Here is a 14753-nt window from a genome sequence, read left to right on the forward strand (position 1 = left end):
TCATATGGAAAAGCCTGGTGAACTGTCTTTTTTATTCTATTGGTGTTACTTTTGGAGGGTAACTATTTGTCGCCCTCTATTTATAAAAGGAAATAATGGAATGCTGCTGGTTTTATGGATTTATTTTATGTACTGCCACTTTGCTAAATTCATTTGTGATCTTTTAATTTTTCTAGTTTCCTTGGGTGTTCTAGGTACACATCATTCCTTTTGAAAAAAAAAAAAAAACAACAGTACTTTTCCCTTTCCTTTAATTATGTCTTTTTTTCTTCTTGAATAGTTCAAATACACATTTGTCTAAGCAATTTTTTTTAATTACTATATTAATGGCATTGGTGGTGGGGCCATCTTGAATCATCTTTGCTTATTTTTTACATGTAGTTCTCTTTCTTTTTGACTTGGTTTTTGGTGGAAATAAATAGGCCCTTTGAAAGGTACCAAAATGTGCTAGATCCTTTCATAAACATTATGTAGTTTAAACTTTACAGTAACATTCTGAGTTTGGGGATATTATCCCCATTTTTACTAATGAGGAAATGAAAAGTTAGGTCAAATGATTTGCCATTATTAAGTGGCAAATGAACTTTAGAAACACTAGATATTGAATGCTTTTTTTTGGAATCTTTTATTCCTGTGTCATATTAAACTTGTGAAGAACTATAATAAGACACATAATACTAAGATAGGTATGTGAAAGTGCTTTGTAAGCCCTAGTGGAAAAGCTGAATATTATCATTGCCTCTCCTTAGCTTATCAGGGATAAGGTATGAGGTATGATGCATGAGGTATTTGATCTACAAAAGCACCAGGAGGTCCCTAAGTGGTACAGAAAAGGAATGTGCTCCTGTGTGATACTTACATTATTTAAAAAAAGGCAGCAATAGCTCTGGTATACTTAGAAAATAAAAAATTTTGCTGTTTTTTATTTTAGAAAAATGAAGCATTGTTTTAGTTTAAATGTTTCCTGCAAGAACAAAATAGATTAAATTTAATAGATATTCAGCATTATCTTCTGAAATTAAATTTGAATCAGCAGACATGGAGGTTAATAAACTTGATAAGCAATAGATAAAGGAAGATTATATGAAAACTAGTAAAGGTAGCAGTGAGTCCATAAAAACTGGTAATAGAGGACACCAGACTTTCTCAAATATATTTTTTATAATTATCTGTTTTTTCCTGGTTTCATCAGCATATTGGAAAATTGTTTGTTAATCACTCACAAATGCATAGTTTTCTAAATCCTGTTCAATATGTGTAAACATTTTATCTGTGTATGTAATATCAATTATTTATAGGATGCGTCTATTAATAGTTAGGCCAAATTGCTAGTTCACTCACTTAGTCACTATTAATGTTTCACCAAATATGTGTTTCATGATCATGAATTTCTCCTTTATTCTCACATAATTTTCTTGCAATTATGTGCTATTTGTCATTATAAAAAAAGATTATATATAATTTATTATGGTGTTGGGGTAAGAACAATCCAATTCATAAACTTGGGTTCTGTTATTACTAGAATAATGATAGCATATTTTTACTATCAGAAGACAGTAAAAGATAAAAGACTGTCTTGGACAACTGGTTGCTTATATTCTTTCCAGAGGTAAAATAGTAATGTAAGTAAACAGGAAGATTTTGCCTACATGTGAAACATAAGAGAAAGGCTTAAACGTGTTCAGTCAAGGGATTAGGCATCCTAAGTTTTTTTTTTTCTTTTTTTTTTTAAAGAAATTGATTCTATTATATTTTCTGTCTGCCTTGATCATTTTGCTTTTGTCTGAATATTTAATATTTATAATTTTCATATATTAATATAAAAACATTTTATTTTAATAATAGAAGTTGCAGTTCACATTTCATAGTGACAGTGTGGTAGATGAAAGAACTGAGAATTGAACATTTTTTCAAAGCTATGTGGAAAACAATCTGTGGCTTATAGTGATTTTTTATACTTCTAGTTTATTATTATCTTTGTCATTTACTATGACTAAAATTTTATCTTTTTAGTCAGATAACATTGAATAACTAAGGTACTTTGGGACAGAACAGTTTTGTCTATTTGTTTAGCAGGTACTGTACTCAGTAGAGTTACAATTTAGTAGAATGCAGGAATATCCTGTCTTTACATCCTAATACAAGTCAAGTGGGAGGCACATAGAGCGCATTCAGTGAATAATTGTTGAATGCATGAATGGGGGATTCTGTCTTCAAGGGGATTATAATTTGGTTGGAAATAAGATAAATGATAAACACTTAAAAATTTAATGATAAGGTGGGAGGGGGGATCGGGATGGGGCACACATGTAAATCCATGGCTGATTCATGTCAATGTATGATAAAAATCACTACAAGTTTGTAAAGTAATTAGCCTCCAACTAAGAAAAATAAATGAAAACAAACAAACAAAACAAAACAAAAACATTTAATGATAACAGAAAATATTTTAATTGTGTGATAGTCTCAGTTAAATGAGATTAGTTACATACTGTGTTTAGCAGAGTGGTGAAAAACAAAAAAGCCACTCCATCTTTCTTGAAATTTTAGGTATATAAAAATAATGGCACAGAAACTTTGTTTATGAGGAAAATTTCAAAGAACTCACAGTTTGTTAAAAGATAAATCTAGCTGTAGAGTTAATACTAGGTGAAAATACAGTTTTTGAGTTATGCATCAGTTCTGTACTTGACTCCAGAATTAATAGGCATCTCACTGTATTTCATTTGTGTTCATTTTTTATATTTACTGCTTTTACTTGTACGAGTTGCTGATTCTAGTTGCATACAACACATGCTATTCGGCATACATGTTTCAGCCGCTGAGCTGTGAGCTCTGTTCTACTTGCTTTGTCCCTGCCTTAGCCTCCGTGCTAGTAACTGTCCCAGTACAAATAAAAATGGGTAGATAGCATCACTGACTCAGTGAACATCAGTTTGAGCAAACTCCAGGAGATAGTGAAGGATGGGGAAGCCTGGTGTGCTGCAGTTTATGGGGTAACAAACAGCCAGAGATGACTTGGCAACTGAACAACAACAATAAAGTAAGTGCTCAGGTAATATTGTCAAATGAATAAACGTGAATATTTGAGTCAAATCCTCAATTGTTAGTAGCCTCCAGTGTTTCATCTTATGAATATATATGGATATATGTATGTGTGTATTATATATACATTTGTTTGTTTATATATGTGTGTTCTGGTATTGTACCCAAACTAAATTGAAAGTGCACTGTGAGTAGCAACTTGGTTTATTTGTCTTTCCTATATTCTCCTTTATGGCAGTTTGGACTGTGATGGGTAGTAGGTATTCCCCAAAAATGTTATTAAACTGAATGAAAATGGTTGATTTTATTTTCTTATGAGGAGACTGCTAGAAATACAGTCATACACAAGGAATTTGGAAGAGAATCAAAAAGCTAGTGTGTACCTGTTTCTCAGCCTGAGGACATTTATAAGATTTCATCTCTCTGTAAAGAGCTGGGGTTCTGGGACAGCTCAGTTACTTGCTCTTTAGCAGCCTATTTGCTTTATTTTTGGCCTTCTAACTATGTCACAGAAGGTGTAGGTCAGTGGTTCTCCCAGTATTGTCCCAGAATAGCAGCATCAGCATCACCTGGTAATGTGTGATACTTAATAACAATGCATGTTCTCAGGCCCCACTCCAGACCTGTTGAATCAGAAATGAGGAAGGGCCAGCCCAAGCAATGTGTGTTTCAGCACGTCCTCTAGGTGATCCTGATGCTGAAGTTTGATGCTGCCAAGTGACGACATGGTCTTTAGGAGAGAGGGCCAGCTAGAGATAATGATTGTATGCCTAGAGAAAAACAACTAGCAGCCTAGATGCCCGAGAATAATGTAGTCCAGAGCGTCTCAGAGGAAATAGGTATAATTTATAGAAGACATTAAGATGTCAATATAGAGTAGATTTTTGAAACTTCACTGTGTGCTCTTCTTTAGCTTAAGTAAACTATTTTATTGACTTTTACTTTTCTTGTTATTTGTGAGTTTGTGCTCTCTTGACAGAAATTTGTACTAGTTGTCTTTTGGCACTTTATTTTAGATTTTTGTAAAAGTGAATGTTCTTTCTCTCCCATAGCATATGACAGAAAAACAATTGAAAAATAGCCAACCCAAACTAATATTTTGTGTACATTTCTTTTTGAATATACTTTTCAGTGATTTCAGTTTTAAGTTTTAAGCCTGTAGAATTTTAGAGTACAAGAAAGTTTAAATGGTCTCATAAACTATTTAAAATAATTTAGTTATTAGGTACTCCCATGTGTGCAGGGATATAGCAGATTTATATTCCTTATATGTATCCTTTTGACAAATTAGAATTGAAAATAATAAAAACAAGTTTCCTGTTTATCATATAGACTTTTAAGTTGTAAAATATCTAGTTACTGTTTGTTTTTTTTGTTTCTAACGGTTAGGAAATTAGAGGCCTGTTTTTAGGTATAGAGTATAAAAAACTTATGGAATTTTTTAATATTTATTTTCCTTGAAGATAATTCCAAAATTTTCTTTTGAAAAATGTGTGCCATTACTATTAGTTTTACTTGTACTACAAATATTTTATTTGTAACACTTAAAAGCTTGTATTCATACCTTATCTACTTGTTCACATTGTCCACAGTAGTGGTGAAACTGATTTAACACTATCACAGTCAACATACAGTTGCATTTTTCCCAACATATTATCTAATTATTGAACTTTATTAAGCTGATGAAAAGGAGAAATGTGATTATAATTTTAATTGGCATTTCTCTTGTGAGAGTGAACATCTTTTTAATATGTTTGAGCTTTTGTATTTCCTTCCTATCAACATGTTCTTTGTGTTTTTTCCTGTTGGGTTCTTGATCTTTTTCATATTAAATTGTAGGTGCTCTTTATATATAAGAAAAAATGAACTCTTATGATTTGTGGCATTACTACTTCTCTGATTTTGTTTTGACATTTTGTCAAAAAGAAATGGTCTTATTTGCTACAGTTTTTCAGCAACTTTTAAATTACCGTATATAAATTTTGTTTTTGAGGTGAAATTTATTAGTTTCTTATGACTTTGGGTTTTGTCTTATTTTCAAAAAGACATTCCATGAGATTATTAGAATAAAACAAACTCTACCTTTTCTTTTTTTTTTTTTAGAGACAGAAAGTCATGAGTGTTTATAATGGACAATGTGGGGGGAAGGGAAGCTCTTTTGGTTAACAGCGTATTTACATTAGGTAACTGTATTCTTAAATACTTTTAACCTGAGTAACATTTATAAGTATGTTATGTGAAACCTCAAAGCCACAAGTCACACCACAATTCCTGTGTCCAGTACCTCGGCTTTCCCGTTTTCCTCTCTAGTCAGTTCACACTTCAGGAGAGTTGTGAACACGCAGCACCGAGAGAAGTGCGTCCTGGCCCTTCAGGTGCACCGTCAACAGGATGGAAACAGGCTCCGCTCCCTCTCAGCGTCTGCCTAGACAACTCTCTTACATACACAGAAAACACACTCGGTATAGAACCGTCGGCTTCTGCCTCTCCAGGCCACTTCTCAGCTGTTCACAGCTTCAAGCAATAGGTTTATTGTGCACCAAGAGGCTTGGAAGAGTGGCACCGCTGCTTGGGGGTCAGGGGCTTCCTACCTTGGCAGAACGATGTTAGTATATACTACGAAGTGGCATCAGGGGCCCTCCTTGGGCATCCAAGGCATTGGATCAATGGCTTGTCCTTGGCCCAGAGGTGATGCACACTGTCACAATACTCAGTAATAAAAGTTCCTGCTGCATTAGTAAGTCAGTTTTGAAGCTCTCCTATTGTAGCAAGGCCTTTCAGTCAGTGTGGATGCAGCATTTCTGAACAGAAAATTATTTTCACTTATCATTAAAACCAGTTCCAGCTCTTGAAAATCTTGGAGTCGAGCGACATCTTTGTCCTTTCTTACCAGAGTATTGGGTAACTTTCTGATCTTCTCCACTTGATCAGGATTAACACCCAGCTCACAGCAACTCACTCTGAGCAGCTCTTGGTAGGTGAGCTCCTGTCGGTCCAGTTCAATTTCAATGAAATCATTTTCTCTAAGAGATGGGTTCTGAATCCTCACCTTGAGTACCAGCTCTTGCATATTAAATGGAAATGCTCCAGTGAAGAAAAATGGCTGGAATGCTGGCACTGGTCCTGCATATGTCCCATTTTGAGGCTCCAGAGACATTGGTGGCTTAGATGGGACAGTAGAGAACAGGGATCGAGTCTGACTCACTGGTGGCTGACAAACAGGACCTGGTTTTGTGCTTTCTGGTGTTCTAAGTATGGCAGAGGGGGCAGACACATCCCCGTTCTGAACCAGTGCCAAAGAGGTGTGGTCCCGTGGAAAGGGCCCAAGCAGGGGAGGTTCTCCAGGGGGCAGCAATGCAGGCGAGCCATCTGCAGGGGGTGATGCAGGAGGTGTGGAGGGGCCCCCATTCTGTAGCTGGGCTGAATCCTCTGATGCAGGTGTATAGATAAAAGGGAAGGCTGGGTTGGCCAAATAGTTGGGAACAAAGGGCAGTTCTGACTCTTTCTTCAGCTGGGGGTAGTCATCGCCGTCACCATCATCATCTTCCACTCCCATAATCTTCCTAATTTCTCTTCTTGATGTTAGCTGGACAGGCATTTCTCCCTTTGTGGTAAGAATCTCTTTGTCAGCTCCTGATTTCAGTAAGTAAGAGACCACCTGACCGTGATTGCGCTTACATGCCCAATGTAAACAGGTCCAGCCGTTGACCTCATTTTGGGAGTTCACATCCACCCCGCTCTCCACCACTTTCTGCACCTCCCGAATGTCCCCCAAGGCCGCGGCCTCCCGCAGCCTCTCCTGCTGCTCCTTTTCTTTTAATACTTTTGGGTTCCTTTAAGTTTTTGATCCTTTTGGCAATTTGTCTTGATATGGGAAATAATTTCCAGATGGCTGCCATCAACATTTATTGAATAATTTACATTTTCCCTAACGATGTGCAGTGTCACCTTTAATTTATACTAAATTCCTGTATATATTTGGGTTTGTTTTTGGATTATCTGCACCATAGATACATCTTTTTGTGCATCATTACCACTTTTTAAGTGACTGTAAATGATGATACGTTTTAAAATATTTCAGAACTTTGGAATTTTTTTTATTCTTATTTATTTTTCCATATGTACTTTAGGCTCATCATGTGTGATGTTTTTAAAAACATTGTATTTGTATTTTAATTGGGTTTGCATAATTTTATAAGATTAATTTAGGGAAAAATAAAATTGTAATACAGAGTCTTCTTATTTAAGAACATGATTTTGCTTCTCATTTGTTCAAGTCATTTTTTTTATCCTCTTCAGTAGCATTTAAAGTAATCTTTGTATACCTCTTATTTTTTTCTTGTAAGGTTTATTCTAATCTTATCACTTTGTTATTACAAATGGAATTGTTTTCATTCATTATATCATCTAACTGGTTGTTTTTATAGAAGCCCATGGGTTTCAATTTATTATTTTTATATGTAGTTACTTTACTGAAATTCCCATATTTTTATAATAGTTTATAGTCTATTTTTTCTTGGATTTTCCAGATAGCCAGTCAAATCATTTGCAAATAATATGATTTTATTTCCTTTTTTAATTTATAAACTTATTTTTTATTAATTGAAGTATAGTTGATTTACAGTCTTATATTATTTTTAGATGCACAACATAGTGGTTCAGTATTTTTATAGATTTTACTCCATTTATGTCATTACAAGATAATGACTGTAATTCCTGTAGTATACATACAGTCTTGTTTATCTATTTCATACGTAGTCTGTATCTGTTAATCCATTCTCCTGATTTGTCGCTCCCCACTCACCTCTCTCTCCCCTTTGGTAGCCACAGGTTTGTTTTCTATATCTGTGAGTCACTTTCTGTTTTGTATACACATTCATTTGTATTATTTTTTAAATTTCACGTATAAGTGATATCATACAGTACTTGTCATTCTCTGACTTATTTTCCTAAGCATAATGTTTTCCAGGTTCATCCATATTACTGCAAATGGCAGAATGTCATTCTTACGGCAAAGTGGTATTCCAGTGTATCATACGTATGTATATATATGGAATATATGGAATATATATGGAATATATGGAATACTGCTCTCTCTCTAGATATATGTATATATATATATGTATATATATATACATACCATATCTTCTTTATCCATTTATTTGTTGATGGGCACTGAGTTCTTTCCATGTCTTGACTGTTGTGAGCAGTGTTGTTATGAACGTTGGGGTGCATGCATCTTTTTAAATTAATTTTCATTTTTTCCAAACTTCTTTCTGGACTAATGACAGTGGCCACCACCAGAGCAATGTTAAATATTTGTGGTAAGAAATAGACATCCTTGTTTTGTTCCTGATGGTCACTACTTCTTAGGTTTCTCTGTTACACATGGTACTGTCTTTTGAATTTAATTGTTTGTGTCTTATCATATTAAGAAGTTGGCACAGTGTTTGTTTCAAAAACAAAAATCTCCTGTTGATAGAAAAGTTATAAGGGCAGTACAAATAAGTTTTTTTTCTGAACCATTTGAGGGCAAGGTGCCAGGCAACTTGATGACCTATTGCCACCTACCAAACACTTCAGTGTTTGTTTCCTGTAGACAAGTACTATCCTGTGTAACCACACATAGCCATCAAAATATAGAAATTAACACTTGATGTATTACTACAGTTTGATCCTCAGATCCCATTCATATTTTGCCACTGTTCCCAATAATGTCCTTTTATAGCCAAATCTAGAACAGAATCATGGATTACATTTGGTTTTCAGGTCTTTCTAATCTCCTTCAATCTGAAACAGTTTTTCTTTGACTCTTATAACCTGGCACTTTTGAAGATTATAAGAATGTATGCCCCTCAACTTGAGTTTGCTTGATGTTTCCATATGATTGATTTTAGGTTTTGCGTCTGTGGCAGAAATGTCACAGAAATATTCTTTGATCACTAGGAACTATCACAGATATTCCTATTTTTCTTGTTTGTTTTGCCTTTTCCAGGCACCTCCATCTTCCTTGTAATCTTTCTTTTCAACAACTCTGGGTCTTTTAATATGAAATATTTAAGTAGTCCCGTATGTGAATTGATAGGAGGATGGGGAAGCAAGTGTCCTGGAAATATAAGAAGTAGTTGGTGGGTTGGGGAATGAGTCACAGTAAAGATTTTTGAGTATTAGAGGCTTCAGTGTCAGAATCACCCAGGAGAGAAATACAGAATGGTGGCAGAAATACAGAACTAGTCAAACGGGATAGAAAGGAAGAAATTGGTAATTTTTAAAAATTATTTTGGTTATTTGATTATACTGGTTAAATTATTATTTTTTTTTATTAAAGCCACTTTGAAGACTGTCTTCTAGGCCAAAGCACTGTTTGACCAAATAAGTTGGACTGTCATATCCTTTTGTAGGACATTTCATTTTTGTCACTTTTTAATGCATGTATTATTACTCTGCTTATATAAAATAATCTCATTGTAGAACAAATAATTTCAAAAAGTTTTATGATTGTTTAGTATAGATATTACAGTATTTGATACATTTTCCTCTTTGTGTACAATTGAATCGTCTTTAGCTAAATAAGCCTTCTAGTCACTGCAATGTAAATGTTAAGAGTTTGTTGAAATGACAACAAAAACATGACAGAACCTACATTCGCAAAGTTATAAGAAGCTCAGTGAGTGGATTTTATGTTTATTATGGTACTGAAAAAAGAGAAACGGGTGTCATTATACTAAGAAGTTTAATGGTCATTCACTAAACCTTCAGTTGAATCATCCACAATCTCTTAGGGATAGTGTAAGGTCCATCATTAAATGTAATTTCTTGCTTACTTAAATGGAAAGCACTGTGGATATATAAATAACAATATCTTAGTTAATATAATAGAACCGAGAGGGGAAGGAATGTGAGAATAGTGAAACTGATAGCTGTCTTTGATGGCCTTTAAGTAGATAGATCTTCTGCCACACTCCTAGTGGTGTTATGAGTTACTTTAACAGGTTAGTACTTGTAACATAGTTTTTAATTCCTTAAGTTTTAATTCCTTAAGAAGGTATTATTTCAATTCTAAATGTATTTTTTAGTTATTCTGAACGACTGTTCTTTCCTATCCCCTTTTGTCTGACTGAAGATGAGAGTATTACAATTTATTCGTGTTAAAATGTAGGGTTTTTTCCTTTTTCTTTCTTTCTTTAGTAATACTTGGGAAGGGACAGGAAACTGTGGAGGGCCACTGGCTCTGATTTTCCTTTTCCCACCTTTCACTTTCTTTACCCCTGCATATAGAATCTAAATGCGGGTGGGGTTAAAGGTGGGGATTGAGAAAAGGCAGTTATTCTTTATTTGTAGATGTCCAGGATAAAGTCTCTGGAGACAAGGAATCCATCATAAAATTTAAGTGGATGGTGAAGCTCAGAGAACTCTTACTTTACAAAGCTTGTTATAAGAACTCATGGTTTTGCTTTGCCCACTCTCCTTGTCTTCACTCTGGAAATGAACTGTGTAAGTTTCAGGTGTGCAGATTATGGTTCAGTATCTGTAAATGCTGCAGAATGACCACCGCCACACATCCAGTTACCGTCCATCACCGTGCAGCTGACCCGTTACACTCATGTTGCCTGTCCCCCAACCCTGTTCGCCTCTGGCAACCACAGATCACTTCTTTGCATTTATATATTTGTTTTTGTTTTGTTTGTTCATCTTTATTTTTTGTAAGATTCCACATGCGAGTGAAATCATACAGTTTCTGTCTTTCTCTACCTGACTGACTTTGCTTAGCGTAAAATCCTTGCGGTTCATCTATATTATTGCAAATGACAGGATTTTATTTTTATTTTTTATTTTTTTAGGATTTTATTTTTTTATGGCTGAGTAATATTCAGTTGTGTGTGTTGTACATACATATATATACATACGTATACATATCTTCAGTAGCCATCTGTCAATGGACACTTAGTTTCCATATCTTGGCTATTTATTATAAATAATGCTGCAGTGAACATGATGATGCTTATTAGTGTTTTGAATTAGTGTTTTTATTTTCTTCAGATAGATACCTAAAAGCGGAATAGTACAACTTGTAGTAGTTCTCCGTCTTCATTTTTATAAAGGAGAACACCCCTTAGTGCCTTAAAAGACAAACTCTTGAGCAAACCAAACTGTATTTTGCATATGTCTGCACTCATGTTGGTTGTCTTAACATCTGTGGTCTAAAGTAAAATGCATATAGATGTCCTTTAAAGGAAAAAATTTCAGCTTTCCACCCCTTGCAGTCAGTGCCTTTCTGTTTACTTTGTGACAGATATGTAAAAAGAAATGTTTTTATGTTTGTTTTATCTTCCAAAGGTTCTTCAACTGAGTTTTAAAAAGTTTATTTCATCTAAACTGCATTTTGTTTTTCTTTTCCTTACTCAGGCTCAGATTGCCTTTCTTCAGGGGGAAAGGAAAGGTCAAGAAAACTTGAAGAAGGATCTTGTGAGAAGAATCAAAATGCTGGAATATGCTCTTAAACAGGAAAGGTAATTCAGTAAAATGGAAAGTAGTGTTCTCTTAAAATACTGGAATAATTTTTCTGTTACTTCTAAAACAGGTTCAAATTTTAATGTGTTCTGTTTGAAATCAGGAACTAGTATTTGTAATAAACATTTAGAAATGGTTGCTATATGTTAATTTGTTAATGAATGTTTAGTAATAATGACCAAAAGCTGATGTATATGGTTTTTAAAATTTTAGCAAATTTTTTCCCTACTCTGTCCTTTCTGAAGAAATGTGTATACTTCCTGAACTGTCAATATCCATTTCTTTATAGAACTGAAGTAGTTTTTGAGTTGTAAAGGAAATTTCTATAATACTTACTCCCTTTTCCTATCATCTAGTATTATTCAGTTTGATGTGTTTTCCATGGAAAAAACCTGCTCTGGCAGACTCTGTTGAGAATCTTTCTTTTTGATATTTTGAGCCTTTGCCATCACCTACCTATTCATCTCTCTCCAAAAGTGAATCTTACCTTTCTATTCTGCTAAGTGTTGAAAATATTCAAGAACTAAACTTGGCTTGCAAGTAAAGGACAATAGGTCATGGATGAGAATTTTGGAAGTTTTCATACGAATTAAGTATTTGTTTTAGCAGATGATCTTTAGAATTTTTTGTCAGCAGTATGAGACAATTCTTTGTTTTAGATTATTGAGTACTTGATAGGTGATATTGAAATTCTCTGTTTTGCTTTGTTTTTGATCACATGGCCTTTTCGTTTTTTTGAAATTGATGAATGGCTTGTTTGAAAAACTACCATAAAATAACATTTAGCAGATGATATTTATGAATATCAAGAGATATAAAACTTTATTAGTTGTGTTTACCTTCATGTGGAATTTTAAATGGCACAAGAGACTGAAAACAGATTGACTTCTTGGTGAAAAATTGGTGGTTCTTTTCATTCCTTGAGGGGTTGATTGAAAGCTGTTTTGGGGAGGTGGGGGGAGAATACTTTTAAAAGTGTGTAATTTGGGAATATCTGAGATTTTAAGCAGTGATAGGCATAATCAAAGAGAGAGCATAATAACAGTAATAATAACTATTTATTAACTACCCTGTATTAGACCTTGAGACTTAAAAACTAAATAACTTAGGTAGAGTTGCAGAGTTACAGTGGAGCTGTGATTCGGATCCCTCTGGTTTGTCTGCTTCTGAAGCTTGTACTCTACCAGTACATTATACTATCTTATAAGTCAGAAAAATTAAAATATACAAATACTAAACTAACCAAGGACATGGATATGGTGTGTATGTGTGCGTGTGTGTGTGTTTCCCTTCTCAAGAACATATTCATTAATCTATCCATCCAGTTTAAGTCCTGTGCTGGAATTGGGAACAAGCAAGTCACAGTTCTTGTCCTTCACAGCTTAGAGTAGCAGGAAGCAGACTCGTAAATCACAAAAGTGCAGTGTAGTAACTGAGATGCTATGGGAGAAGTCAGCAAGGGTACAGTGGTACCCAGGGTACAAAGAAGGGAGTGGTTATTTGGATCTGCAGTCTGTGGAAGTAGAAAGGAGGGTGTAATTAGAGGAGGTGAAACATGAACAGCATCATAAAAAAGAAGCTGTTTGCCAAGGTTCAGGACATCGAGATGGTGTGTTTGACATGGGACAAAGCAGTATGGTGTGTTCAGAAATCTGTGATTACTCTGTATGGAAGGTAGGGGTGTCAGTTGTAATTTATAAGCTGTAATGGTAGAGGTGGGCAAAAGCCCGATCATGAAGAGCCTAACTAAGGAGTTCAAACTTCTGTCTTACATTGGAAGTTTTTTAAAAACATTTTCTTCTAAAATAATCTCAAACTAATGGAACTTGAACAAACTATATACTCTACCCAGATTTCACCAGTTGACAGCATTTTGCTGTATTTACTTGTATCGTGTTCTCTCTGGACACGCATGTCTTCCTGCTCCCCTGCCCCTCCCCCGGAGTCATTTGCTACTTGTTTGCAGACTTGTATCCCTTTGCCCCTAAATACTTAAGAGAGTATCTTCTAAGAACAAGGACTTTCCCTTAGATAACTACAGTTCATTATTAAGGAAATTTAATGTTAACATAGTTCTGTTATGTAATATATAGCCCATATTCATATGTTCCAATGATGATCTTAATACACTTGATCTTAGTCAGAAGGCCCAGAAGCGATCCAGTAATGATCTTTATAGCATTTTTTTTGCTACCAAATGTGCTGGTAATAATCTCTATAGTATATTTTTTTCCTGGCCCAGGTCTAGTCTAGGAATATATATTACATTTATTTGTTGTACAGTTGAAAGGTTTGAGCACAGAATAGTGTTAAATAGATTTTAGAGAATCACTCTGACCTTAGTTTGGGGGATGAACTGAAAAGATCTGTTAATGGAGGCCGGAAAATTGTAATAGTTTAGGATGAGAAATGATATCATTTTAACTGCTGGAATAGAGGAGTCTTCAACTATGAAACATTTTATTTTTTACTTCTAATATTATATTTTTTAGCTGCACTATGTGGTTTGCAGAATCTTAGTTTCCTGATCAGGGGTTGAACCTGGGCCCCTGGCAGTAAAAGCCCAAATCCTAACCACTAAATCAAGGAATTCCCTATGAAACATTTTAGCTAGAAAGAATCCATAAAATTTGGAGGTGACTTGGTATTGGGGATGAATAAGAAAGATAATTCAAGAATGATTCCCAGGTTTCTGGCTTGAGAGAAAAGTTTGAAAATTATAAAATGAGTTAGAAATAAAGAGGGTAGTAAAGCAGATGTAGAAGAGGATTCATGAATGGAGATGTGTACTTGGGAATCATCAATATTGTGGGTAAAATTGTAAGAACTTTGAAACAGACAAAACTAGCATGGAACAAGAAGTAGCAGGAGCCAGTTGCAGGAGTGGTTTGAGGAAAAGACAAAGAAGCACTAACCAGAGAGTGGTGGGGAAGGAAGAAGAAAGCAGTGAATGGGAAGCAAGCTAGAGAAGGTGGGAGTTTGACAATTGCAGATGCCAAACAAATCACAAGTACGTTGTATGCTGAAAATAGTTCCCGACTTGCCATTTAGGTGCTTGTTGGTATCCTTGCCAGAACAGCTTAGTGAGGTAGCAGGAACATAAACCAGATCACAGGGGATTGAGAGGTGAGAAGGACGGATAGAATGGAGACAGATAGAGTTGTTTATTTTTTCAAGTAGTTTGACTTTGGAGAACA

General features: G+C 34.8%; 2 protein-coding genes across 3 annotated transcripts in view; one reads left to right on the plus strand and one right to left on the minus strand.

The window, feature by feature from the left end:
- The window catches only part of STRN (striatin), a 107520-nt gene that overhangs the window by 29273 nt on the left and 63494 nt on the right, over nt 1–14753 (plus strand). For both annotated transcript variants that reach the window (XM_043918243.1, XM_043918244.1), the window contains exon 2: nt 11452–11555. In XM_043918243.1, coding sequence (XP_043774178.1) covers nt 11452–11555 — 104 coding nt within the window. The remainder of the gene's footprint in view (nt 1–11451; nt 11556–14753) is intronic.
- LOC122702543 (ankyrin repeat domain-containing protein 40-like) lies at nt 5165–10650 on the minus strand. Its single transcript, XM_043916126.1, has 2 exons — nt 10616–10650; nt 5165–6878 (listed from the first exon to the last, which is right to left on the minus strand). Exons 1-2 carry the CDS (start codon nt 10648–10650, stop codon nt 5780–5782), a joined length of 1134 nt encoding a protein of 377 aa, XP_043772061.1. The 3' UTR covers nt 5165–5779.

The sequence above is a fragment of the Cervus elaphus genome, chromosome 11, assembly GCF_910594005.1.
Source record: "Cervus elaphus chromosome 11, mCerEla1.1, whole genome shotgun sequence".
Taxonomy (NCBI): Eukaryota; Metazoa; Chordata; class Mammalia; order Artiodactyla; family Cervidae; genus Cervus; species Cervus elaphus.